The sequence below is a fragment of the Colius striatus genome, chromosome 2 (assembly GCF_028858725.1).
Source record: "Colius striatus isolate bColStr4 chromosome 2, bColStr4.1.hap1, whole genome shotgun sequence".
NCBI lineage: Eukaryota > Metazoa > Chordata > Aves > Coliiformes > Coliidae > Colius > Colius striatus.
This window is the reverse complement of record NC_084760.1, coordinates 71,906,992-71,934,249: the sequence shown is the minus strand read 5'-3', so window position 1 is coordinate 71,934,249 and position 27,258 is coordinate 71,906,992. Positions and strand designations below refer to the sequence as shown.

At 38.1% G+C, this 27,258-nt stretch overlaps 1 protein-coding gene across 7 annotated transcripts in view; it reads left to right on the top strand.

Annotated features, from left to right (window-relative positions):
- The window catches only part of RGS7 (regulator of G protein signaling 7), a 221,830-nt gene extending 197,872 nt beyond the window's left edge, over positions 1-23,958 (top strand). For 4 of the 7 annotated variants that reach the window (XM_061989814.1, XM_061989817.1, XM_061989816.1 and 1 more), the window contains 4 exons: positions 641-766; positions 9,479-9,665; positions 12,826-12,915; positions 15,030-15,104. In XM_061989814.1, coding sequence (XP_061845798.1) covers positions 641-766; positions 9,479-9,665; positions 12,826-12,915; positions 15,030-15,104 — 478 coding nt within the window. Of the gene's footprint in view, positions 1-640; positions 767-9,478; positions 9,666-12,825; positions 12,916-14,164; positions 14,219-15,029; positions 15,105-23,799 lie in introns of those variants that run through there. The other 3 variants (XM_061989815.1, XM_061989812.1, XM_061989810.1) reach the window with 2 other exon arrangements.
- The last annotated feature ends 3,300 nt before the right edge of the window (positions 23,959-27,258 follow it).

Sequence of the window (27,258 nt, the reverse complement as noted above, 5' to 3'; positions counted from 1 at the left end):
GGGAACTGGGGCTGTTTAGTCTAGAGAAGTGAAGGCTGAGGGAGAATCTCATTAATATTTACAAGTATCTAAATGATGGATGTCAGGAGGTTGGGACATCCCTTTTTTCAATGGTATCTAGCAGCAGTACAAAGGGTAATGGGATTAAGCTGGAACACAAAAAGTTTCATTTAAACTTAAGAAAAAACTGTTACACTGTGAGAGTGAGGGACCCCACACTGTAGCAGTGGGAAGTGTGATGAAGCCTCCTCCTGAGAAGCACTGGCACAGGCTGCTGAGGGAGGTTGTCTCCTTCCTTGGAGGTTTCAAGACCCACCTAGACACATTCCTGTGCTATCTGATCTAGGTGTACCTGCTGGACTAGATGATCTCTAAAGGTCTCTCCCAACCCCTACCATTCTATGGTTCTATGATTCTATGATCCTAAGTCCTTATTCTTCTGTGTAAATGCATGTATATTACCTTCATCCTCTGTAAGTACTAAGCCTCACTGCTTGTCTCGGAATATTCCACAGATATGAGCAATTTGCAAGATGAGAAATCTGTGGTTGAACTTTAAGACTTAGTCTAAAATATGAACACAGGGTATTAGAACACTTAAGTATTGCTGATTGTGAGTTCTGTTGGTTTTGTTCTGTAGCAAAGAGCCAGGACAGCAGAGGGTGAAACGATGGGGATTTGGCATGGATGAAGCTTTGAAAGACCCCGTGGGAAGAGAGCAGTTTCTCAAATTCCTGGAGTCAGAATTCAGTTCAGAAAATTTAAGGTAAATGAGAAGGATTTTATTTTTTAATAGCTTGTAAGATAAAATGGTGTTTTGTGGTTTTTTTCTGATAAATTTCTTTTCATTCTTTTGACCCCTTCAAAAATTTTCTTGTCTCTTACCTTTCAGAATCCATTCAAGCAGATTGCTGCCTGCTCCCATATTCAGGCTGAGAATTCTGAAAAATTTTATATAGTTAGCAGAGACTCAAATTAAGCATATTTTCTCCTTCATGTCTGACTTTTGGTCAAACTACCCATGTAGAGCTTTTCTCTCAGCTCATTTTGTTAAACAGGTTTAAAAAAATGATCCAATGAAAGCCTGTTTAGTATGTTTTATTAAGTCAAATATTATGTAAACATTAAAATTAGAAAAGATAAATTGTAAAAAAATAAATACAGATTTAAAAGTAAAACTCACAGACTTTCACTGTTGGTAAGATTTCTGGGAAGCGTTGATCTTTTGAAAATCTCTACCAAAAAATCTAATACTTCTGGACAAGTTTTCTGGACTAGTGTGACAACTAGCTCTCGAATTCCTCAGTAGTTGCAAAAACAAAAGGTGGTGCTAGTGTATTAAGCTTAAATAATATATATTTTAAAAGTATATATACAGAGTTACTTTTAAGTAAGGGAGAATAATTATTTGATTTTTTAAAAATAATAACCCATCCATTGGCAAATAGCATGTTTTGTTGGCACTGCTCTAAGGAAGTCATATTTCAGTAAGAATCCTTTCAGAGAGATGCATAACATCCTTTTTATAAATAAGCCAAACTGAGCATAACAATGCAAATTCATGTACAACATGTTTTTCTCTTTATTGAACCTTCTTGTCAGATGTCATCTCCATCACTTCCTATTTATCAACAGCATAAGGAGTATAAGATCTTATTCGCACACATTCTAGACCCCAGAAAAATCCTGAACTACTTATTTTCTGTACCAGTTCTGACTCCGAAGTAGTGTAAAACAGTAATTTACACTAGAATTACATTAATGTGTCATTTTACAAGAGGCATTAGCATTTTGTGGTGTAAATGCTGAGTAATTGCACAGATCTCCTTGTTGTTAATTCCTCAGCAGAATAATTGGAGATGGACTTCTCTAAGTTGTTGACCATGTTCATATTTAAACATTGAACTTTGCATTACACGTGTATAATAGATACTGTAGATCTTATGATATTTTCATGTTTCCAACTAATTTTTTTGCTGGCACCACCATAGAAGTATGGACTGACCTATATGTGAATGTTGATAACTTTATTAGTAACAGACACATATTTTTAAAAAATTAAAAAATACAAGGTGTAAAATTATTTTTTCATTAGAATAAAATCAAGAAAAGGAAATGTTTTTTATTGAAAGATCATCTTGTTAATTTGTTATACAGAGCAGCTGTTCAAACATGAATCTATCCAGCCCAGTGTGTGCTGCAGTTTCTATGCTTTTCTGTGATTAATTTGTCTCTGTCAGCCACATAATCCCTAGCTCTTTCTTTTAATCGTATTTACAGTACTAACCACAGGCAAACTGCAAGGGATTGATCCAGAAAAATGACCTACAAAAATTTGATTAGAAATGATTCCTTAACATGACACATAGTCTTCAGTCTCTCTCTCTAGATTCTTATATTGGCATTATAAAATACTGTGTCTAAGCAATGGTGAATATGAGCTTAAAGGCTGTCCCTGGGAAGGATCAGGCAGGGGATCAAAGCTGTGCTTAAAAGGTGCTTTCTGTGATAAGTAATTGAAGGAAAACTGTCTCATAAGCTCAGAATTATATTTGTGAATTCTCAGTCTGTAGGGAAATCAATCCACTAGAAGGCTCACACAGTAAAGTCAGATTGCAAAGCATGAATTTGTAAAGCTTGTTGTGTATGGGAGTCAAAATTATATAGATCTCAGTAACAGAAAGGAAAAAGCTTGATGGTTTCAAGCATTACTGATGAGCAAACCTTAAATTTAAAACACTGTCAATTTATTTGCTCACATGTTAATGTCACTGTGTCAGTTTGGTGGGTTCAGGATGTTTTCTTGGGGATTTGACAGCCACCTTGGGAAAAAGATTTCTTTACATCCACATCTTCCCACTGCAACAAAGTGAACTCATGTCAGTAGCAAGCTCTTTTCCTTTTATGGATCTAATCACTACAAAATTTGCAAGCAACACCATCAAAACTACAGTGGGATATACAGCTGAGGCCCTGGATTCAAGCTCCCAAGAGCAGTACACAGGATACTGCAGGAGGCTGCCGACATTACAGAGGGATTCAGCATTAGTTGGTTAGAAGTGTTAGACCTTGGTTTGGTGAAAGAAATACTAAAAAATGTGAAATTATAAGTCTACCTAAAACACTGTTTCTATTATAGTGTGATTATCTTATGTAGCTAAAATTCCCAAAGTTACTGTTTCATCAACTTGGACAGAGAGTATGTAAGCTGACTGAGAATCTCATTGATTAGTGGATGTAGATCCTTTCTTAAGAAACAGAACAGTGATAAAAAACGAGCCATGAGTTAAAACTAAGAACTGTGCAGTGATTAGTAATGCAACCAAGTTTCACCTCTTACTCTCTGTCTGTGTGCTTATTTTCTTTGCCTTTAAATTGGGATTAATAATATTCACTCTCTAAAGGGACGTCATAAAATATCGCAAAGGAATAAAACTGTCTAAGCAGTTCTGTCAGTGCAGTAGCTTCAATGCAGTGTGAATGCAGTTTGCTAACACCTACATTAGATTGTGCATTCATCTAATGCAGGCTTGACTTGTAATCTCTTGTTACCATGCAGATTTTTTGAGGGGTGCTTTGCATGCTGCCCACTACATAGAAAATATAGGTAGAGTAACATATGATTTTAATAGTAGATTTACAAAATTCCCACTGCTTATTATAAAAATGGTGACCATTGTTTAACATTCACAAGACTTAGAGCATGACCAGTACTACTGAGCTTGGTCACAAGGCTGCCTGAGCACTGAAAAAGAGCTTTGCAAAGAGAGTGAGATGGTGAAGTGAATCATACTACAGTGTGGCACCTGAAGACCTAATTTCTTTCATCCCTGTAGAAAATTTCCATTCTTCTGCATATCCTTCTTTTGTCAGCAGTGCTGCATAACTTTGGAAAATTAACATTAATATGCTGACTGTAAGTTTGCTCCCAAGTGGTTGTTTTATAGGAATTGCAGCCTGTAAAGATCTAAATGGTTTCATACCCACCAACCTGAAAGCCTGACCAAGTCATTATGCAGTAGGTGTGATCTCTAAGACAGTGCTAAGACTGCGAAAGTCTCCTAAGTTAGTGAAGGGAGAGTGGTGAAAGGATATCTACCATTGATGCACAGAAGTAAAAGCCACTGCACCACTTCCCCCTTCCTTTGACACTCATTTATTATCTTCCATAGTGTGTGAGTAAATAGGGAAAAAGGGGTTATAGGGCTGGTTGTCCAGAAAAAAAGGGACTAATAAATTAGCTAGATTCAGATATTTTCCCTCAACAAGTTTTTTCTGACTGTCTCCCTGAAGGCTGAGATTTTGTGAGATGTTTGTGTTGGACTCATCAATTCAAGTTGTAGAAATATTCTGGAGTCTTCAGTTACATCCTGTGGAAAAAATAAATAAAAACCCACAACTCCTGTAGCTCCCCCCTGCTACCAAAAACCTGGCCCTGGCAAAACCACCACAAAAGATTAAGATTTCTTTTTAATCCAGCCTGTTTCACTCTTTGCTGTTTGTTGCTGATCTCTCCTGATGGCACTTTCTCACACAGTATGGGCACTGATGATGTTTATCCTTCACACTGTTGATTATGAGACCCTGTTTTGAGTGCTAATAACTTGACTAAAATTTAATCCACAAGGCTGAAATCACCTGTGCGTTCAGATTCAAGGTTAAACTTCAATTCCCAACAATGTTGCCATTTCTGCAGGTTAGATGAGAAGGAACTAGTTGCAAGATTTAATGGTTTTCTCTATCATCTTCTTGAAGACCTTCAGCGCTATTGTCTTTAAGCTTGAAGGTGTACTTGGCAAGAGGGTGGACTCTAGGAATCAGAGAGTAGTCTTTCCTACTCGTAGAAAAATGTTAGCTGATTTTCTCCATGGAGTTTGTTAAGGTGTTTGTTTCCTTTCGCTGAAAATGCCATTTGTCCTCTGACCCATATATGTAATATGCACTAGGTGCAAAGCCCACTTCACTGTCACCATATTCTGCCTTAACCTTACACATTTTGTAGAGAATCACTGCAGCCTTTCTCTCACTCTGTGCTCCTACGTGCTAAATTTAACTGATTAGCTTGATCTAGGATCTGCTCATGGCTACATTTGACATTTAGGTCAGTTAATGGGACAGAAGCCCTGTTGCAGCTGTGCTATATATCTGGCAAGGCCACTCTCACTTTGAAAATAATCCACATGGAGAGGATAATCCTCAGTTGTTTTACAACATGTGTTTTACCGTGTCATGTAGCTGGATGTGTGACTATCATATGCTATACACTCTTATTCAGCTATACATCTGGTGTGCTGCTAAGTGATCCAGCATGTGGCAGCCCAAATGCTAGGACATGAGACAGCAGTGAAGTTTACACCCAACGACTCAGGTCTCTCTTCAAATGGCACTAAGCATTTCCTAGAGGGTCTCTCCATGTCAAAAGAAAACCTCCACCAACAGGAGATACAGAATTTCATCAATGGGCAGAGAGACCGAGCTCTAATTCCTTGCACAAAGTAGTGTTAAGTCTGTGTCTATCATTGTCCAGAAAATGTGGATGGATTCCTCCTCTCTCCTCTCCTGCCATTGTACACATTTACAGATGCATACTACGTGCAGTTTGTTACAGGAGACGTCCCTTGCTCTGGTCATATCTCATGAGGTAGGGAGTTCTTCTGATTTGAGGCCCTGTGCTGAGGCCTTGAAGACTCCATTTCATCTTCTGTGCTGTTGGTTGCCATGAGATATTTGGAAAGTTATTTTTGAAAATGCAAGAGGTAGCAGCTTTATTTTTGGCGTTTCCTAACTTTGCATATTTGACTTTAACTCTCTGTGGGAGGAAGGCAGGAATTTTTTCTTGAAAGATCAGTAAGTAGATTAAAATGTTAACATGTGTGTTGGCTGTGAAATAAGCACCCTAGACATATCACAGAAATCAGCATTTTCTTCCTACTTTTACAGAAGTTTCTATATTTAGAACTTAGCATTTTTAGTAGGTCTTTTGAATGCTAGTGTTAGAAGGCTGAAATAAAATTAATCTGTCAAAGAGCTGGTGTTCAGCCTGTAAGTATGTGTCTGTACAGCCTGCATCTTACTATGCTGTAAAATAGATGTTTCCTCAAAGGAGTTAAATTTATCTCTCGTCTATTTCCCCATGATTAAGTATAACCTACTATATGGAAACAGTTTACTTGCAAAAGAAAACAGCATCCTAATGCATGTTGGGGTGACTTCCAGATATACTGGCAGTGATATAACAGAATAAACCCGGGGGCTCAGTGTGTGTTCTCCAGGGCTCAGTATTTGCGCCTGTTATGTTTAACATTTTTATCAATTATCTGGATGAGGGGATCAAGTGCACCCTCAGTAAGTTTGCAGATGACACAAAGCTGGACAGGAGTCTAGAGCTGCTTGAGGACAGGAAGGCTCTTCAGAGGGTTCCTGGAAAGACTGAAGCAATGGGCCAAGGCTAATTGCATAAGGTGCAACAATGCCAAGTGCTGGGTCCTGCACTTGAGCCACAACAACCCCATGCAACACTACAGGCTTGGGGCAGAGTGGCTGGAAAGAAGAAAGATCTGGGGATGTTAATCACCAGCGAGCTGAATATAAGCCAGCAGTGTGCCCAGGTAGCTAAGAAGGCCAATGGGCAGCCTGGCTTGTATCAGAAATGCTGTGACCAGCAAAACCAGGGAAGTGATTGTCCCCTTGTACTCAGTACTAGTGAGGCCACACCTTGAATAATTGTTCAGTTCTGAGCCCCTCACTACAAGAAGGACATTGAGTTACGGGAGCGTGTCTAGAGATGGGCAATGAAGCTGGTGAAGGGTCAGGAGCACGTCTTATGAGTAGTGGCTGAGAGACCTGGGTATGTTTAGCCCGGAGAAGAGGAGGCTGAGGGGAGACATGATCACTCTCTACATCTACCTGAAAGGATGTTGTATTGAGGTGGAGGTCAGTCTCTTCTCCCAAGTAATAAATGACAGAACAAGACAAAATGGCTGCAAGTTGCACCGGGGAAGGTTTAGATTGAATATTAGGAAGAATTTTTTCACTGAGAGGATTCTTATGCACTGGAACAGGCTGCCCAGAGAGGTGGTGGAGTCAACATCCCTGGAGATATTTAAAAGATATGTAGATGAGATATTTATGGATGTGGTTTAGTGGTGGGTTTGTCAGTGTTAGGTTAGTAGTTGGATTCAATCTTTTCCAACCAAACAAATCTATGATTCTATGAAACAAGCAATGTGTCTTGGTGGCCAAGAAGGCCAGTGGTATTCTGGGATGCTTCAAGAAGAGTATGGACAGCAGGTCGAGGGAGGTTCTGCTCCCCCTCTACTCTGCCCTGGTGAGGCCTCATCTGGAGTCCTGTGTCCAGCTCTGGGCTCCCCAGCTCAAGGGGGACAGAGAACTTCTGGAGAGAGTTCAGCACAGGGCCACCAAGATGATCAGGGGATTGGAGTATCTTCCTTATGAGGAAAGGCTGTGGGAACTGGGGCTGTTTAGTCTAGAGGAGACTGAGGGGGGATCTCATTAATACTTAAAAGTATTTAAAAGATATATGTCAAGAGGATGGGACAACACTTTTTTCTGTAGTGTCCAGTGAAAGGACAAGGGGTAATGGACAAAAGGTGGAATACAAAAAGTTCCACTTAAGAAAAAACTTCTTTCCTGTGAGGGTGAGGAAGCCCTGGCACAGGCTGCCCAGGGAGGGTGTGGAGTCTCCTTCTCTGGGGGTTTTCAAAACCCACCTGGACATGTTCCTGTGTGATCCGATGTAGGTCAATCTGCTTTAGCAGGCAGTTGGACTAGGTAATTTCTAGAGGTCCCTTCCAACCTCTACTATTCTGTGATTCTGTGACAGCTTTAAGCTAGATCCTCATGATGTCTGCAGGGTGAGAGAAAATGTGTGTTTACAAAGAACATCCTTCCCTTTCATTTTTCTATTCCTTACCTGACTTCAATACACATGAGTAATCAGTGAGTCCCAGAAGATACATTTGAAGGGGTATTACTGCAGGATATACACTTTCAAATGCAAATATCGAAAGCAGCTTTAAGGAAACCAAAGTAGGTTGCTCAAATTTGTCAATGAAATGAGAGTTTGTGAGCTGTGCAGTTTTTAAACTTGAGATATGAGGCATCTATTCTTACTGCATTGGCATCAGGATTCTCAGGATATGTCCTCAGGCTCTGTGCAGATCTGTGTTCTATTCATATTCGAGTTCATAAAGTTAAGTGGTGCTATCTAGAATTTTTGAAACTGAAGTTATGTTGGCACAGACTCCCTTTGTGACCTTGGAGAAACTACTGTACATTATTACATTATTAATATAGTTGCAAAACTTGGACAATATTACTTCTCCATCTCTGGGAGAATCTTGAGAGATCAATACTCAGAAAGGTTGTGCTTCCATGCTGTGGAAATTGAAGGGTGTAGAAATACTTAAAGCAGTTATCTCAGTAGAGCAAGGCTAACCATAATGGCTCGTGAGTGATGGGCATGGGCTCCTTCTATTTGTGCTACAAAATTTTTTGTCAGCCTTGCAAAATCTAACTTGTTTCTCAGTTAACTCACTTCAAGGTTCAGCTTATCTGTTTCATAGCATCAACTGTATCGAAAATAACGAAAAGTTGTGATGTTATATTTTGCATATTTAACAAAGTAAAACTTTAGTTCATCTCTCGAGGGAGGAGGAGAGCTAAGTGGTCTGCACCATGGCTGTGCATGGGATCTCAGTTGAACGTAGAATTATTTTGTGGAGTGAGAGTCTGAACGCCCAGAGAAGAAATGATATACAATCGTAATAGCAAATGCAAAGTGATTATCAAAGCTAATGACTAGCTAGCTGTGATCACAAAGTGCTTAAAACCTTTCTAGTGACCCTGCTCCATACTGAGAGAGAAGGATATAATGAACTAGCCTGCACTGTATGTGGCTGTCTGATGCTGGTTTGCTCAGCAGCAGGAGAGAGAATGGGTATTTCCATTCAGCATTTCAATAAAAATGTGCATAGAAATGCAACATTGAAGACACGTGGAGTAGTAGTAGCAAAATTATAGTTACACAGTTCAGCAGGACTTTAGAGAGATTCATATAGATAGCAAGAACCTAAGTTCATACTAGCTTTTGAAGCAATGTCAAAAAGCAATAGATTTATAAGCGGTATAAACCCTTGTGGTTCAGGTAAAATGAAATCTCAGTTTAATTCCAGTTAAATGGAAATATTCTCGTAAACAAGTTACCCATACATAAATAATGAAAGATTTCCCACCTGGCTCATAAAGAGGCTTGTAATAATTGCCTTTTAAGGTGGATTGATTGCCTGAGACAGTATACCGGCATGCCGATCCCCCCAAAAAATCTTGGTTTTTTTTTTTTATTTTAGCATTTTTTAGATTAAAACTTCAGTGACTTTATTTTTTAAGAACAAAAAATGTGAGCACTTCATTAATGATTATACTGAATTGCACGTCAAGTTGCTATATTGTGCCATAGATTCTGGTTAGCAGTAGAAGACCTGAAGAAGAGGCCTATCCGTGAAGTTCCTGCCCGAGTACAAGAAATCTGGCAAGAATTTCTTGCTCCAGGTGCACCCAGCGCTATCAATCTAGACTCAAAAAGTTATGACAAAACCACACAGAATGTAAAGGACCCTGGAAGATACACGTTTGAAGATGCTCAGGTCAGTTTGCACTCCTGTTTAGGGACATTGAAAACAGAATATTTGCTTGTGAAACCTAGACACACAAAAAATGGGAATTGAATGGTAATGATGTCTTTCATAAAATGTTATTTTGGCAATGCAGATGGTTAACATTCTTTCTTTCATGAGGCTCTTTGTGAAACTTATGTGCTTGGTATAGAGTCTTCAAGTGGACTTCAAATAAAGCAAAGCTTATAGTTTCGTGAAAACAACATTTAATGTTTCTGATTTCTTAATTTTCTTATTCAGTAACATCAAGGGAAAAGCTTTCCCCCTCACACACTGATTTCTGGTTCTCAAGATCTGTCTCTGAGAGGTTTGACTTGATATAGGCTCAATGTCTGTTCTCTCAATGCATGTCCAAAATTGTTGCTATCGTTTCAGGAATCATAGGTTCCCACCACAAAAAGAATATGACTCATGTGAGAAATAGCATTTTGTATCAGTTTGTGCAGAAGTATATTTCACAGATGTATTTTCTATACCTTATTAAACTACTGTCTAGAGAACACTGGGCAAAGATCCTAAAGATCTGCTCTGCACCAGCCAGTATTTCAGCAGTAAAGAACAGTTTGTAAATGTCTTAGTTGGATTTTGCAGAGCTGATTTAGTCACAAATTGAGTACCATCATCAAAAGATACATTGGAGCAGAGCTAGATTTGTAAAAATACTTAGGTTTTTGAGATTGGAAGTAACAGTTAAAAACCCGAAAATGGTAAAATACAAATCTCAGTTTTCCTCAGAAGAAAAAAAAACCCTACTGTATTAAATGCAACAATTCATGTGACTTATAACTTAATATTTAATCTTTGCTGACTTCTGAGAATAGAAAATAATTGGATTCACAGTAGAAGTTGTAGAACCAGTAATATCCTCCCTTTTTCGTCAGCAGCTCAATGATGAAAATTTAATTATTAATGCAAAGCAAAATAGTGTCAAAGGGAGAGATGGAGATCATATCGTTGCAGAATTTCCTACAGCTTGATTATTAGGTCTTCATCTTGGGTGTCAGGACGCTGCTGCAAGTCCCACAAAGGAGAGAAGAGAGTTGAATCAGGGCTTTCCAATTTTTGGGAGAGTGCCTCTGCACTAAATAGGAGGGAGAATAATTGTGCCACATTTTCATTTTGCTGTTACAAGAATAGCAACTTATGATGCAACAACAAAGTTCTCGTAAGACCTCACTGTTATGGAGTGCTGTGCATTGAGCCATACACATAGGTTTTGCTTGCTTATGCTGACTTGCTGGAGATTTCTGTATGCAGCATATTGCAAAGATGGAAGTTAGAGAAATTAACAATCTATCAGGATTAACAATTAAAAAGAAACATTACATCGCAGTTGGATTAGTAAAAGATAGTTAAATTCCTTGTCAATATCCAATATATATTTTTAAAGACATAATTTCAACATCATTTTAGTTTTAGCTCTGTCTTTTTTTTTTTCCTTTTCGTTTATGAAAGATGTGGTAATATTCAGTCTTCATGCAAGCAGGACATTTTCTCCTGTCAGACCTCCACAACTTGAACCTGGAAGCCTCCATTTCTCCGGGAAAAGGGGCAGACTGTACCTGTAGTGTTCTTACTTGAAGCCTGAAGTGTCAGGGTTTTGTTAGGGTAGGGTTCTGCCTCTTCAATGGGCTCTTTGTGGCCTGCCAGTTGGGAAAGAGACCACTTAGAAGTCATTCTGGCAGTCAGCAGTTCATTTAATTGTGGTAAAAAAATGTTTTGAAAAGCATTTCTGGACTTATGGCGCCAGAGAACTCAATGTCAAATGAGAATGATACGTAAGTAAAAATAGATCGATTGTGTGACATAATATCCAGCCTAAATTCCTGACTAATGTATGCACTAACAATACTAATACAACCTAATTAATTCTTTATTAATTTATCCAGGGTCGTTTTATTCACAGAAATAATATTTTAATGCACACCACCATTGATATATACAACAGGAGTTGAGCTTTTTCTGCTCTATGTTGGCTGCAGTCTTAGAAACTGTGTGGAATAAAAACCCCTCAAATGAACAAACCAAAGTTCTGAATGTACACCAGAATTTCTGGACTTAGCACAAGAAATACAATGAAAAGCATTTAGAATAATTTCTAGATACAACAAAAAATGAAAGTCAGCTTTAATTTTACCTTGCCATAATTTTTAAGCAAGGTGATTTGGTGGTTTGGGTTTTTTTTTCTCTTCACTAAGTTCATGCAGTGATCAAGCTGAGAAACAGTAATAGCTTTACAATTTATTTGCTGGTTTTTGATTGCTGTGCTACAAGGTTCCTATAGCAAAAGGTAGGTTTTGAGTAAAAAATAAACCAAAAATAGCTAACACAATTCAGTGGATTTTAAAAAACAAAAGAATAAATTTGAGAGTATTTCCTAATCTAATTGGTTTTTTTACAAATCTCTTTCCCAATATAACTAGAGTTATAAAGTCTCCTACATGATAGATTTTTAGGTTTTCAGATTTTACAGAAATGACACTGCTCCAAAAAGAAAAGCTATGTAAACTGTGTGTAATTTGTTTTCTGGATAAGGATTTGCAATTTTTCATATGCCTCTGGAGAATATATATCTTGGAAACTACATTAACCTGGAATTCTTTTTCAATTTACATATATATTTTCCCTTTATATCGTCAGTTGAATAGCAGACTAAATGTCTGTCCAAGGATGTTTTAAAGAGTAGCCAGGGAATACCCTCTAAAGCATGTTTTTGTGGTGCTGAATTGAAAATCTAGTAATTTTTCACAGCCTGTGAAGTCAGGGAAGCCTCTCCAGAAACTAATTCAGAAAATCTGATGAGGAAGGATCTGCATCTCCTGATTTAGTCACTTAGCTAAACTGACTAATGCAAGGGAGATTTGAAACTTGAGCCTTAAGATAAAACTCAGGTGTAAATTATTAGAAAAATTATTCCATAGTGGAAATAAGGAGTGTAAATTAAAGTGTGTTGTGTCCTTCATCCATAATAAGTAGGTGGGGTTTTGGCTTTAAGAAAAAAGAGCAATTAGCTTCAGAACTGCAACCTGCTATCCTGTAAGATCTCCTATCCAGAATAGTGCTAGCTGGTATACCTTGCATAACTAAAACTGCTTCACTTTTATGTAACAGCTCTTTCTTTCCCTTTCAGGAGCACATTTACAAACTGATGAAAAGTGATTCTTATCCTCGTTTTATACGATCCAGTGCCTACCAGGAGCTGCTACAGGCCAAGAAAAAGGTATTGGTCCATCTTGCCTTTGTCTTGCCACTGTGCAAAGCAGTGGTTATGTTTGCAACAATACTCAGTCTTCTCTCCCCTGTGCCAGTGCAACTGGATATCTGGTAGGTGACCAGCTTGGCGTGTTTGGAGAGTCACATACACACAGGAGTTCAATATACATATATGTGTATATATCCTGCATGCGGGCATGTTTCAATAATCTAGCAAAACTTATTTTTATTTTTACATCCCATATTGTACTGTTTTCTCTGTTATGAAGCACCTTAAATTGCAAAGTGCTTTACAAATACATTAAAAAAATAAAATAAAATCCCAGAAGAATAGTCTTTCATGTTTGCAAGTTTGCTTATGTAATAATTGTTGTTCTCTTTATTCCACCTATAAAAGCTACAGAATGTGTTTTAGAAGTAATCTTATTCATAACTTCTAATTTCAACTATACATATAGGGACTTCCTAATTCTGTTTCTTTCCCTGTTATTACATGAATAGTTTTGAGTAGGCTAGGAATCTGACTTGAAAGACTGATCATGTCACACCGGCAAACAGAGACTCATGTCTTGGTATGTAATATTTGCTTAGAAGACTCCAGATTATGGAACGAGTTCTGAATAGACACATCCCAGAGTATGTGGAGCAGCTTGTGCAATGCAGGTTTTTACAATGATAAATAATTTTATTAGTGGGCTCTAAATATTAATCTCCTAGAATCAGCTGGGAGCCCTGTGCCTTGCAAAATCAGGGCCCAGATCATTACCGGAACAAGGTAGCTGATAACACCATAGCATTCTATTGTTTCTAATGACAACCTAAAATTATATGAAAGTACTGTGTGATTTTGTTTTTTGTTCAAACATTGATTTCTGAAGATCCAAGGTAGGCAGAGATGTTGAAAATGCCAGAAAGCTACAGCTGTCCATGTGAAGTCCTTAAGTTTGTGAATGTCATTTCATTAACACAAGATGTGCACTTCATTATTTCTTTTTATTTTCAGTTTTTCTTTTAAATCAAACCAGTTTTATCTACATGAAAAATTATTTTTGTCGAATACCATATCTGCTTTGCCTATCCCCTGTTTTGCAGAGTCCCATTACAGTTTCATACCCATGTTGCTTCCTGATTTATACAAACTTTGTTTTGCAGTCCATTGTTTCATCAATCCTTCTTTTCTACTCCATTTTTTCTTGCCTTTCTTTTTCCTCTCCTTTTTCTTTTTTGTTTCTTTTTTTATTTATTTTAAATTTAAGTTGGAAAACACTCTGGATCGTCGAACATCTTTTGAGAAATTCACACGCAATGTGGTAAGTTTGTTGCCTCGGAAGACTAGTAAACCTGACAAGACATCCTTCTCCCCCTCATTGATCCCTACTTTCCTTTTTTGCTTCTCTAACCTGGCAGTTAAAAGTATGTTCATCACAGTTTGTGAATTTTCCTAGGAATGATGCCGGTATAATGTGCTTTCATTACAACCCCTCCTCCCTAGTTGCTTTCCCACTGACCTTAACAGTCATACATGCAGGAACAGACCTTTGTGAGCTATGATTTTGCATTAGGAAGCATGAAGTTGTTCAAACTTTTTTTCTTTTTTTTCTTTTTAAATTGTAGTAAAGAAACTGTGAAAACTTGCTTGATGTTGTTCCTTTTTCTGATGCCTCCTGAAGTACTAAATCTAACACAGTTTGAATGCATTGGATTTCCTTCCTGTCTCCTTATTTTACTAAAAAAGAGTTTAACTGATTTTTTAAAAATTGGGCACAGGGAAAAGACAAACAATAATAATATCCCAGTCTTCCTTAATGTCTAGCACAGCTTCTTCTGGACCAAAGAATTCATGCTGATGATTTCCAAGGGTTTGTTTGGAATTTCATTTTGATAATGGACAACAAAAACAGATTTTATATATATATATAATATATATAATTTTCAAAAGCTATTTCATGAAGGTAAAAATACTTAAGGCTGGTACATTTACTGTGGACATTCTCTTGCTACTTGCCAAAAGATCCACTACTTTCCTGATTTATGGGATTCTTTTTACTTGTCCAGTTTCTTTGGATTTTTTTAACATTGTGAAAGTTCAAACTAAAGCATTCAACGCATTTATTTTTGTAGGGCAGAAACATCCCTATTTTCCCATGCCATAAAAACTGTACACCAACACTGAGGGCGAGCACTAACCTGTTATGAAAAGAGGTAGAAAGATCTTGGATTATACTCAAGTTTGTCTGCATTGTCTGTTGAATTGTGCAGGTGATGCTGCTGTGTGTGTGTGTGCATGTCCGTGGCTTTTTCTGTGACCTGGTTAGTGGAGCTCTGTGTGTTGAAATGAAAATTATGAGAGTTTTCAGCAAGGATTATGGGTTTTGTTTTTTTAGTTTCCAGTGAAGGAGCAGCAGTTCTGAGAATCTGCCTCCTGTATAACAAGGCTCAAGAGAATTTCCTCAAGTATTTAAAATATATAGATACACCTTTTAGTCACGAAAAAAGAAAAAAAATGCAGTGAAAGAACAAATTTTTTTGAGGCTGTGGGAATGTATCTCTTGTTAAAACTGTAATTCTTCAGCTACTTCCTTACAGGTAAAGGCTTCCTGTAATATTCTTTGAATCCACTGTAATCATGAAGAAATTTGGATTCAATAGGACAAAGTCAGTAAAGGGGACTAAAAAGCAAATAAATAGCCACAAAGGAAACTCTCCCAGTGTTTTAAACAAAAACGACTCTATTTTGCATGGTGATGTTGCCATAGCATGTTGCAGTGTGATTTGTGTGTTGTCTAAGCAGGTTGGTCTATCAATCAACATTGTACGTGATGACATTATACATGATAATTACACGATAATTCCATAGGAAGTTCCATATTAATAAGAGCCTAAGTTTAAAAAAGAGTGTAGAGAGTAAGTAGTATATCAGAGACTTCTGAGAAACAGGCTTTTTCCCAGTCACAGTGCCTGGCAAGCTGCAAAAACTAAGTTTTTTCATGGGAGTTTAAACAGCCCACAGATCAAGAGTTGGTTATAATAAAGAGTATATAAACAGGTGGCTGTAAGGAGAGATATACCAAGTTGCAGACAGATGTGAAGAGAATACAGCACCAAAAGAGAAAAAGTGAAGACAGACTGGCAGGCACTAAAATGACTCTCATAATCCCTGTTACTGACAAACAGTCAGTAGTTCTGTGCACAAACACTGGAGCATTATGCCCTGCAGGCTTGCCTGATTTTCGTCATGCTGATCTCAGGACAGAAGTACAAGAATAGATAGCAGGATGCCAGAGATGCAAGACAGGCCCAATAAATCGACTGTGAGCTAGGAAGGGGAACAAGGATTTCTGGATGTGAAGCTTTAGCATTTCTTCAGTAGAAGAGGGCAATTATTTTTTTAATCCATCAGGCTACAAAAGAAAAACTGGTTTTGCTTTTCTTCAAACTACTACCTATGAATCCGGGTGGAGTCTGTCAAGTCGGGTCAGATATGAAAGTAAAACATGTCACTGCTAGATATATATTCTCTATTAAAGAATCAGCTCTGAAGCTTGCAAATTAATCTGGAACGGCAGGATGCTTGAGTGCAAATCTTTTCTACAGGACAACTGAATTCCCATCACCTACTGCCCAGGACCCTTTGCCACCAGTCATCCCTGTTCTTCCATTCTTTTTCTTGGTTATGATGAGTCTATAATATGTAATTATCTGCCTTGGTACAGTGGTTTCAACCAGCAGAGATGAGGGAAACATTTCTGAGAATATCCTACAGTGTACTGATTAACTTGTTCAACTGTGAAGTGAGAGACCGTGGTATAGATCTGCTCTTCTGATTAATACAGAAAATAGGTGTGAAAGAGGTCATCTACCACCTGGATAAATGCTGTCATCTCTGAATGATTTAATAAGATGAAAATTACAGTTCCTCTGATGGTTTAGAAAATTCAGACTAATTTTCATGGTTTTTTCTCACCAATATCAAAGTGGGTTTGTATTAAACTAAATTAGACTTCTGGTTTTTTTTCCATTTGAAGTGTTTAAAAAAAAAAAACAGCAACCTTGGTTTTGTCTAGGGACTGAACATGAGAAGATGACCTTGTAATTTGTAACCTGATTTGCTAACACTGAGACTATAAGAGGCTCCTGATCAGTGACAACTGAAAGTGGGTTATACTTGCTACAGAAAGCATTTGTTAAATTAGAAAGTTTAGAAACTTTGTAAGGTGCAATCCTGCTGTACTGTTCCTTGAATTAAGTGGAAATAACCTAATATAATGAGTCACTATTCTAGTCTGATGGGGAAAAAATAAAATTGGAGCTATATACACAAAAAACACCTAGGCTCAGCTCTGCATTTTTGACATTGTAGAGTTTTCTTCACAGAAAGCTTTCAGTAAGTTGTTGTGCTTTGTGAAATCCCTAAATGCTCAGCTTAAAAATAGTGTCTGTTTAGCTTGCTCTGTAGATTTTATAGTGCAAAATTGCTAATGCATTTGGCAGTCTGCGACAGACAATAGTGTTACAAAGAGGTCTGCATTCATGCAGATAAAGTAATAGCTAACTGGCATTTGCGATATGTAATATTTATTACTGAACACTTTATAGTTTGCCTTTGAGTAGTGAGCACGGCTACTCTTGGTTGGCCTCACTTATTCATACTCCCTGGTATTGTGTGAAAATGTAGAGCACATACACTTCAGCACTGCTGGAATGATGCCATTGGATAATTGCATTGCCTTGGAGTAACACTGGTAAACCTAATTGTCACAGCTCTGACTCAGAGGTGTGGGGAGTGATGAATATGTGCTCTGTGCTATCTCCTGGCCATCTCAGCCCCTTAGGTTTCTCTTTGGGAATAATTAAGGTCTAGTCACCTGCAGCTCCTCAAAGAAATGACTAGGGAAACTAAAGGCATTAAGTCAGGGAAGTCTCATTGCATGCTACAGGAGTTGAGAGAGGGAAAACATCTGTTTCTGTGGCATTTAAAAACTGGAATTCTTTTGAGGAATTTACATAGGAGAAAAATTCACAGAATCACAGAATCTTAAGTGTTGGAAAGGACCTTGAAAGACCATCTAGTCCAACCCCTCTGCCATAGCAGGACCACCTAGAGTAGGTCACACAGGAACTTGTCCAGGTGGGTTTTGAATGACTCTGGAGAAGGAGACTCCATAACCCATCTGGGCAGCCTGTTCCAGTGCTCCATCACCCTCACAGGGAAGAAGTTTTTCCTTATGGTTCTTTGGAACCTGTTACGTTCCAGCTTGTACCTGTTGTCATCCATATTTAAAAAAAAAAAAAAAATTAAAATAATGAAACTTCCTCAAGTAATAACATCTACATTACAGAGAAAAATATTAATATGCACTGATACAGTTGATGGGAACAAATAGGTCCTTTAAGGAAAATTTTTGTCAGTGACAGTGGCAGACTTATAGTTTGAGCAGAACACCTTTGTGAGTGTTAGCCTAGTGCTTAGCTGCAATCACCAATCTGGAAACCTGAAGCAAAAGAATCTTGTTTACAGTGGAGTGGGCTAATTTCATGTCCACTCTATGCAAATTTTCTTGTCCCACCAGAAACCAAGTTAGTGGGGCAAGGAAGCGTGGTCTTCCTCCTCAGAGCTGCCTGAAGAGAGACAATTCATCATAATATGTTGGTGTCACAGCTTCAAACACCACCGTCATTGTTAGTTTCATTCATTGCTGCCCAGTTATAGAGAAGGGTAAAAAAATGCTTGTTGCAAGTTTATGATGTTTTATGGAAATACAGCCAGTACAAATTACATCAAACTCAGTTCATATATTAGACTAGAGAGCCATCAGATGATAATTATCTTTACTCATAACTTCATAAACAAGACTCCATTTAATAACTGAGTTTAAAACTGTTATATCTTACATTACCATACACTTCACAGCTCTCTGCTTCCACTTAGCTGGAAGAACTTGCTATCAGTGTCCTTCAACATTTTCCCTTCCGAACCAGTGACATTAGACCATTTCATGCATGAGATGTGATATGGGAAAGCCATTGGACACAGCACATTTTCACAGAGGCTCAGTCCAATGTCACTATGTCACAATGTAGAAAACTGTAGTCAAAAGATGGAAATTAAAACTCATAAAAATAGCTTCCTCAGTTCTTAACAGTGACCGATAGATATTGTAGATGCTTAAACCAGTGTAATCACTTGTCATGTTAATATCTGTGACTTTATTGAGAAAAAAGGTAGATAATATATCAGATTCATCTATTAATCAATATCTTTTTCTTCTGAGCAGGTAAAACTTACAGACACAAGGCCCTGCTTGTGGCAGACCAAAAGACCATCTAACCCTGAAATGCTGCCAAGGGCATTTCACTTGAGCACAGCATTGCGAATGAGCTTCAGTGCCATATGAGCTGTGGGATCTCATGTTCAATGTACAATCATGGAAGAAATCTTAATTAGAGTTTTGAATTTATTTATAGGTTATTCTTAAAATTTAAACAAAAAATAGCTAGTCCCCCTAAAAATCTCAAATAGTCTTACTTGACATACAAAACAAGAACAAAAATCGTAAGTATTTGTAGATAAGAAGGTTTTTTTCCATTTCAAAATGAATGATTTATTGATGTTTGGCTTAAAAGAGCTGATGAAATATTTAGAATTTTTTGTTTGGACTAATAATCAAAAAATCTAGTTTTAAGATTTTTTTTTTGTTGTTAATGGTGCCCAGGATAATGAGGAAAATTAAAAAGAGTATCTGTAGGACACACCACTGAGCACTGGTCTCCTTGTCCTGTTCTGCAGTGACTGGAGCTAAGCTGCTATGCTCTGTGCTGGAATAGAAGAGCTGAAGAGTAGCACTTGCACCGTTAGTTTCATCTAAGTGAGAGGCCAACACATAACATTCAGGTATCAGGCCAGCATCTGACATTTCCCAGCTGATTAAACATTTACCTGGGTCCTCAGTTGTTTGCAGGGAAGTGGCAGAGGTACAGAAACCTGAGGGGTCAAGCCTAGGACAAACATACTAAAAATATTTATCTTCAGATGGTTATTCAAGTTCAAACTACCCCATCTGGCAAGAGTTTGTAGGTTAATAAAAAATGAGAGCTACTCATCAGTAAATGTAAAGATTAGTGCAAAAGGAGAAAGAAATCAGGAGTGTCTGCTGATTTGGAATAAGCCAAAGTAGGAATGCAGTCGCTCAGCTGCTGCCTGCCATCTATGGATTGCTCCAGGATATGGTATGGTCCTAAATGAGGACACACAGGATTGCAAATCATCACGATAGGCAGAAGGATTTTCGTGCACATGCAACCACTTAGTGCTGCAAATGTGCTGACAACTCGTGTCCCAAATTCAGTAAATGCTAACTTTCTTCCCTTCCTCACATCTGGAAGAGAAATACACTGTCATGGGTGGCTGAGAGCAGCCATCCCATGCTGCTGTTGATATCAAAGCAGAATCTTGACCTTGTGCTAGAGGGTCAAAAGCTGCCTAATCTTTGGAAGGAACCCATTTCTGCTCCTGTGCCTCTCCAGATGTGCTTCTGTCGGGGCTGCTTATATACCAACTCTGTATGTGTGCACTTCGATGTCACATGAGAGCGCTAGTGCTGGCTGAGCTGCTAGCATGCTGCAGGTGTGTTGCACATGAGCAGATGGGGAACAGTGAGTGCAAGGAAAGGTGATTCTTGCTCTGTATCTCATTTTGCTCACAGTAGGATTCACACTGTTACTTCGTTTCCTCATCAATGCACAGAGTTCTCTTTTCTGGTTCTAGCATTAATAGCAGGTGCACTGGCAATAAAGAAACATGAAAAAAGAGCCATTGAGGTTGCTTAGCAGAAAGGAAAAGAATGTTCTAAAACAAAGGCTTGATCTCTCTCTACCATACATTTCAGCCCCAGCCCGTATATGAATTTCATATGGATTTCTCAAAAGCCACATATGGGCTCAGATTGTTGCTGACTTGTTTGCCAGATTGTTTGAGGTGTTAGTGTCGTTCTGTATAGATAAGTCAGTCAGCATGTTTCTATTTAGCAGCTCATATATCTGAACATGGTTTTGTAATTTTCCCCCTAAATTCTCTAAATATACAGTTGGAAAGACAGCTCTATGTTAAATAGTTAGTACACTAGGCTGAAAGCTAGGCTGAGCTCTTATGACCCACAAGGGATGGTTCTTAGATCAGTCTGTAAAATGACTAGATCTAGAAATCTCCTAGAAGTGATAATGATGAAATCCTACCATACGGAGCCAAAGCTAAAGTATATTCTGGAACAGATTTTGAAAGGAATATTCTGCAAACCAGAAAAAATAACAAATTCCTGCAGATTTGAGTAAGAGATGGGATAATTCTGTTTTTGGGGCTGCTTATTTTCGCAGACAACTAAGTGTGGAAGAAGCTCTCTTAAGGAGGGTGTATCTTCTCTGCTGCCACATTTCTAACTATAAGATAAATTAGAACTACTAATAACTGGGAAAACGGCATACATTGTTCAGATGGAGGTTTCATATCTGTTGGAAGTATGATATTCTCTGAGACAGAGAAGGGAGGTGGAGAAGTCCTCATCACAGAAAACATTTGTCATGATGGCTCAGTGTCATGTGTCATCTATAGAGAAAAATTCAAATGATATGTAGAATAAGTCAGACCAACTAACTAACAACTCATTTTTGGCCTGCTTTTAGATTAAAACTTCCTTGTTTGTGTGACATCACAGTTCATTCCAGGGATGCTAGAATTTGGTTGTGGTTCATCTAAAAAATCCAGGGAATCTACAACTCCCTAAATAATCAATTGTTGCAGAATAGAATAAAAAATTATTTTGCAGATTTTATTGCATAACAAGAGCTTGCACAGCTTTCTAGTGAAGTATGGAGCAAATTGGTTTAATAAGTAATGGAGAGCTCCTGGTTTAAATGTTTTAATTAACTGGTTTATGCAATTAAATGTCAAAGGGAACTAACACATGTTTAAGGAAAGTAGATAGGCCTGTAGACCTGCAAAATGAACTACAGATAATTTAATGAAAGGCAAGGATAAACCTATGTGAAATATCTTCTGAAGTTATGTACAAAACTGACAATCATGAATTGTCTAACAAAACATTTAATTTTGTACGTGCTGTTTTAAAATATATTCCAGTGCCACACAGCTGTTGAAGCTTTTTTGACTATTTAAAAGAAAATATGTCTTTCTATAACAGCTTACCTGATACATAGAAGAAAACATAATTCAAAGCTTAACACTTGTCAGGAATCTGTGAATTCAATGTAGGCAGAAAGTGGCAGAGTTAAAGCTCGACACAGGGAAGAAAGCATGCCAGGAAGGACACTTCCTGTCTTTCAGAATCACAGTCAGGTGATACGGCAGACTAACCCAACAATGCGGAACATGAGTTCCCTTCAAAGTTGTATTGTAGGGGAAATACTCATCCTAATTTGTTCGACTTCAATTTCAGAGCATGAAGAACAAATTGTTAATCTTTTGTGAAGACCCACTCTGATTTATTGCATTTGAACAAATGCTCAAAACCAACTTCCAGATCCCTGTCAGCATAACTTTAATTGATAATGGGAATAGACGTTAAATTGTGTAATCCTGCTGGGTTATAACACATCAGATGATTTAAAAACACGTTGATATAGCAGAAAAAGTTCATTTACTATTTACTGCAGAAAATGTAGTGTCTCTCCGTAGTTGCAATATTTCTTACAGTGGTCTTGAAATCAGTTTGACTTTTCTGAGTTTTGCACTTAAAATGAGCAATACAATAAATGTAAGTATCAAATATTTAACTGGAGGGTTAAACAGAGCCACTTTCTATTTAATGTTGTATGATCTATTTGTGTTACATTATCAGGGTATGCCTGTGGTATTTTGAGGTGTGCTATAATCTTGCTTTGCCAGCTCTGCCTCAGTTGGATCAGAGCAATGGTGGGATGGCCCTAGGAGAGCCAATTCCTGTTACATGGTTTCATGGCTTTTTTTCTGGCTCAGATAAATCTCAAATCTGCCTGAAATATACCATGGTGACATACCCTGCATCTTCCTCTTCATGCTGTAGACCTTACTCTTGTGGGATAGTCATATCTTACTAAAAGAACATGCTAAACAACTGAAACTGTACCCTTGCAAGAGGAGGACTGATAAGGAAAATAACAATATGAAAACACAAACACCTTCAAAGCAATGTTACACAGTCACATATAATATATCTGACCAATGTTTCTTAATAAATAGTAAATACGGTCTCAGCAAACCGATAGCTGTGTTCATGAAAAAGCTGCTTTCCTACCTATATGCAATATGCCTCTTACTTTCTACATTAAAGTAGCTTTTTGCCTTCTGTGACAGAGCTACTGCAGTTTGCACATCCATCTTTGTAGCACAAGTCACTTTCACTTTTCTCCAAGTTCTGGGTATGAGCAGCAGCAGAAACCTCAGTATTAGTTTCTCATCAGCCAAAACCAATCTCATTCAAAAATGGCTTTTAAATTTCCTGGCTTAATCTGTGAAACAATCTGGCTGGCTGGCAGTGCCAGGTGTTTAAGCGTAAGGGCTTCCTGTGGTTTAAGATTTGACAGACTCCAGTTGGTGCCCCTAGTTATTTGACAGTGATGTGGCAACACTAAGTGGTTGCTGATGAACAGGTTTGCAGTGATCATGCCTCTGTTTTCTGTTTTTGTTTTTTGTTTTTATCTTTTCCTCAGGGGAAATCGCTCACATCAAAGAGGTTAACCAGTCTAGTGCAGTCCTACTAAAAGGATCACCTTGTAGCATGGAAGCAGACTCAAATCATTATACATACTTTGTAGCTCACTGATTGCCTGACTCAGAGGACAGTAGAACAAGATGTTGCATGAGCAAGGACCTGACTTGTTTTCTTTTGTGTATACTAAGGCATTACAGACTCCGAGGGACTCTCTAGCCTTTCGATGCCTCCATTTCGAAAACTGTCTGCTCACTTCCTCCTTCATATCAAGCTGGATCTGTGTCTTTTTATTTTCTGCAAGCTCAAGTACAGTGAAAAAAAAGCTTCTGCTAGGCACAGTTTATTAAAAAAAATACGTCAATCAAAAACTGGAAGAAATGTAAAAAATGCATATATTAATAAATATACATGGCATCACATTTATTGCACAATAAATTAGCACAGAAGGTTTCATTTCACTGATGTATTCACATTGAGAAAGAAAGCCTGTGTCTTTGTCTGTTGTCTGTATATTCTCTGTTAATGTTTCTTGCATTTATTTTTATACCATATTTAAAAAAGAACACCTTTTACTCCAGATGTATTAAAGTTGATCCTTTCTCTGTAAATTTGTGTATGTTTATATTGTTGTTTTATCTTTCATTAAAAGATGCAGAATCTCTTTCCTTTGGGAAGTTTGAGATTTTAATATTGAATCTGAAGATTAGTCATGAGCAAAATCATCCCGTAAAGTTACACACTGTGTGCTTTCTAAAAAGTGATATGAAATGGCATTTTCTTTCTCTCAGTGACACCTAATCAAACACACTTTATTGATAATTATTTACTTTTAATTTTCTTTTTTATCAAGCTAGCAGCAGAGAGTCCTTCCCAGCTTGCTCATCATCACATAAGCAGACTTTTCTTTAAGCTATATCTGTTCTGTGTTAGTGCAGCCTGCACAGCGATTCGGTCACCACCCAAGACCGGATCAACTGAGCTGCATTTCCTTAGGAACAGTCATGAACAAAGCTGGCTGAGAACCCAAGTGTATGCTTGCTAAATAGGAAGGGTAGTGATTCTTTCTCCTTGCTGTCACTTGTGGTACAATGAAACATTTTAAGCTGAAAAGGTAGTGGTTTGTGAGTGCCAAGTATACTGTCTATAGACTTGCATAGTAATGCAGAAGGCTGTAATTTTAATAGAAGGGCTCTATTCAGGTGTGTTGTCAAACGTCTACTGCTGAGGTTACTCACACAGATATCTATTGACAGGTTTATGAGAGCATGTAGACGTGTCTCATGAGATAGCAGATCTGGAGCTTCTGAAGCTAAACTGAACTAGAACCAGAAACCTCTACTTGGCCAAACAAACAGTGCTTTCGACTGATAATGATCATGTGAGGATAGTAGGCAGAATCTGAGTAGAGAGGCAATGATGGGAACCAAGTCAAACAAAACACTGATAGCTCCAGGACATCCTAGAGTACATAGGACAAATGCACAGGATAGATTCAGGACAGTCAACTTGAGTACCATCTGTCATACTGACTTTGCTTTGATATTGGGAAACAGGAATCTTTTTTCAAAGCAACTACCAAACCTAAAAATGCACAACCTCCCCCACACAGGCACAAAGTGGGGCAGCCATAGACACAATCAGACAATACATTTGCATATATTAATGCTAGAATCATCTCGTTTAACATTGGATACCTAGCTGAGTTGTTGCTGCTAAGGGCAAGGCTCTTGCACAGAGCAGCTGTGGGCAGAAGGGAGGGAAAGTGCCTTCTGTGGGGAGAGTTTGCATCTCCTCTGCCTCTGTCAGTGCTGTACCTCTGCCTCAGGTACAGCTGTAGCCCTGGCTGCAGCATCTCTAAAGAAGTAGTCTGAATGACAAAATGCATTTTAAATCACCATGAATGTTTGCTTCTCAGGTTTTGTTCACTTCGGGTTTCTCAAGATTTGGGATTTTTTTGTTGTTGTTCTTTGTTTTCACATGCTACTGTGATTCTGGTTTCTAGCTAGAATGATAATTACTGCTTTAAAGTGTCTCAGGTTTTGTTAAGCTTTACTAAGCTTTTATCAGAAAACACTGGAAATACCCCCTGAGAATCTGATTTTTTCAGGAGCTCCATCTAGGTCAACTCAAAATATTCAGAGTCTAGGGAGGCTAGATGAATTTTAATAAATAGCCACACTGAACTCCAGATCTTAAACTCTGAGATTTCATTTTCCTTTACCACAGAAATGCAAGCTCTGAGGCATGACCTTGAGGCCAGACAATCCACAGAAATTTGAGCTCTATTTCACTTCTCAGTGCCAAATAGAGATATTTATTTCCAAACTCCTGCTGCCACCAATTGCATCAGCTGATACATTGCCTGCTTTGCCTTAGGAGTTTAACTAATTAGATACCAGTGTCTGCTTTGAAGAATCCCTTCCTCCAAATAACTAATGTTTCAAATTCGTGCATTAGATGTTTCATGAAACTTTACCCTAAGAATTTTTTTTTTTTCCACAAATCACTTTGCAACACCAACTGGCTGGTAAAAAGATGTGGAACATTTGTATTCCTTAACCCCTTTTGTTCTAGTTCTTTCCTTCCAATAAATATGAAGTCTCTGTATTTCCCTGTGTTTGCACTGGATTTAACATGACATCTGTAAAGTAAAAATAACAGTTTACTAATAAGGATTTCAAAGTAGTCAGGGAGCTATGTTAAGGTTTAATTTGAGCTTAGTTTCAAGTGATGCAACTCTGCTGTTACACTAGTGAATTTTCCCCAAACAAAATCTATCCTACAACCAGTCAATTTTTAAAGGATTTGTCTGCAATCTTTTGATGATTCACCTGATCACTATCAGAGATGGTACTAGGACTGGAAACTCCAAGTAGGCACGACCTTTCTTTTACTTCCCCACAGAGAAAAATCTAAATGTTTGTTTCCAGATTTATATTAAGATCCACTCCCAAGAATTAATATTAAGTCAGATTAAGGCATGTTTGTACAACCACCAAATAGCTGAAGCATGGCTTTGGTTACACAATGATATACCCATTAGGAATTCCAGTGAGACCACAAGTTTGCCGAGAAAGAAAAAAGGCTGAGACGGAAACCCAGTCTGAACGGACCAATTTTCCTTGTCTCCTGGGCAAAAGCCACCAACCAGTGCTTCCCAGTCTGCCTAGGGGGGGTGAAAACACCCTCCATTAGGGGTAATATTAATTTTAATACTGATTAAAATAGCCACTTGGAGCCAGAACTCCAGTTTGAGAGATGGGATTCAGACAGTCTCTTTCCTCATACATCCTTGTGCATAAAATAACTCTTTGGCCTACAGCAGCAGTATTTGCCGGTGCTGCTGCAGCCTTGAGGTGGTTTTGTGCTCCTAGACCAGCCTGGGAAGGAAAATGGTTGGTGGGAGAGATGGAAGCTTTCCTGGCAACTACCTGACAATAGCAAAATATTCATCCCTTTTGTACAAACCTAAAAACCAAAGGGGGCAGAAAAAGGTCTTAAAAAATGATGAGAGAAGTTGCAAAATGCTGAGCTGAAACAGTAGTGCAGACTGGCCAAAACTTAATGAGCTGAAGGTGAATAAGGGAGTAAGAAGTGGGAATAAATCATGATGACCAGAACAGAACCAACAAGGGAGGAGAACTGGG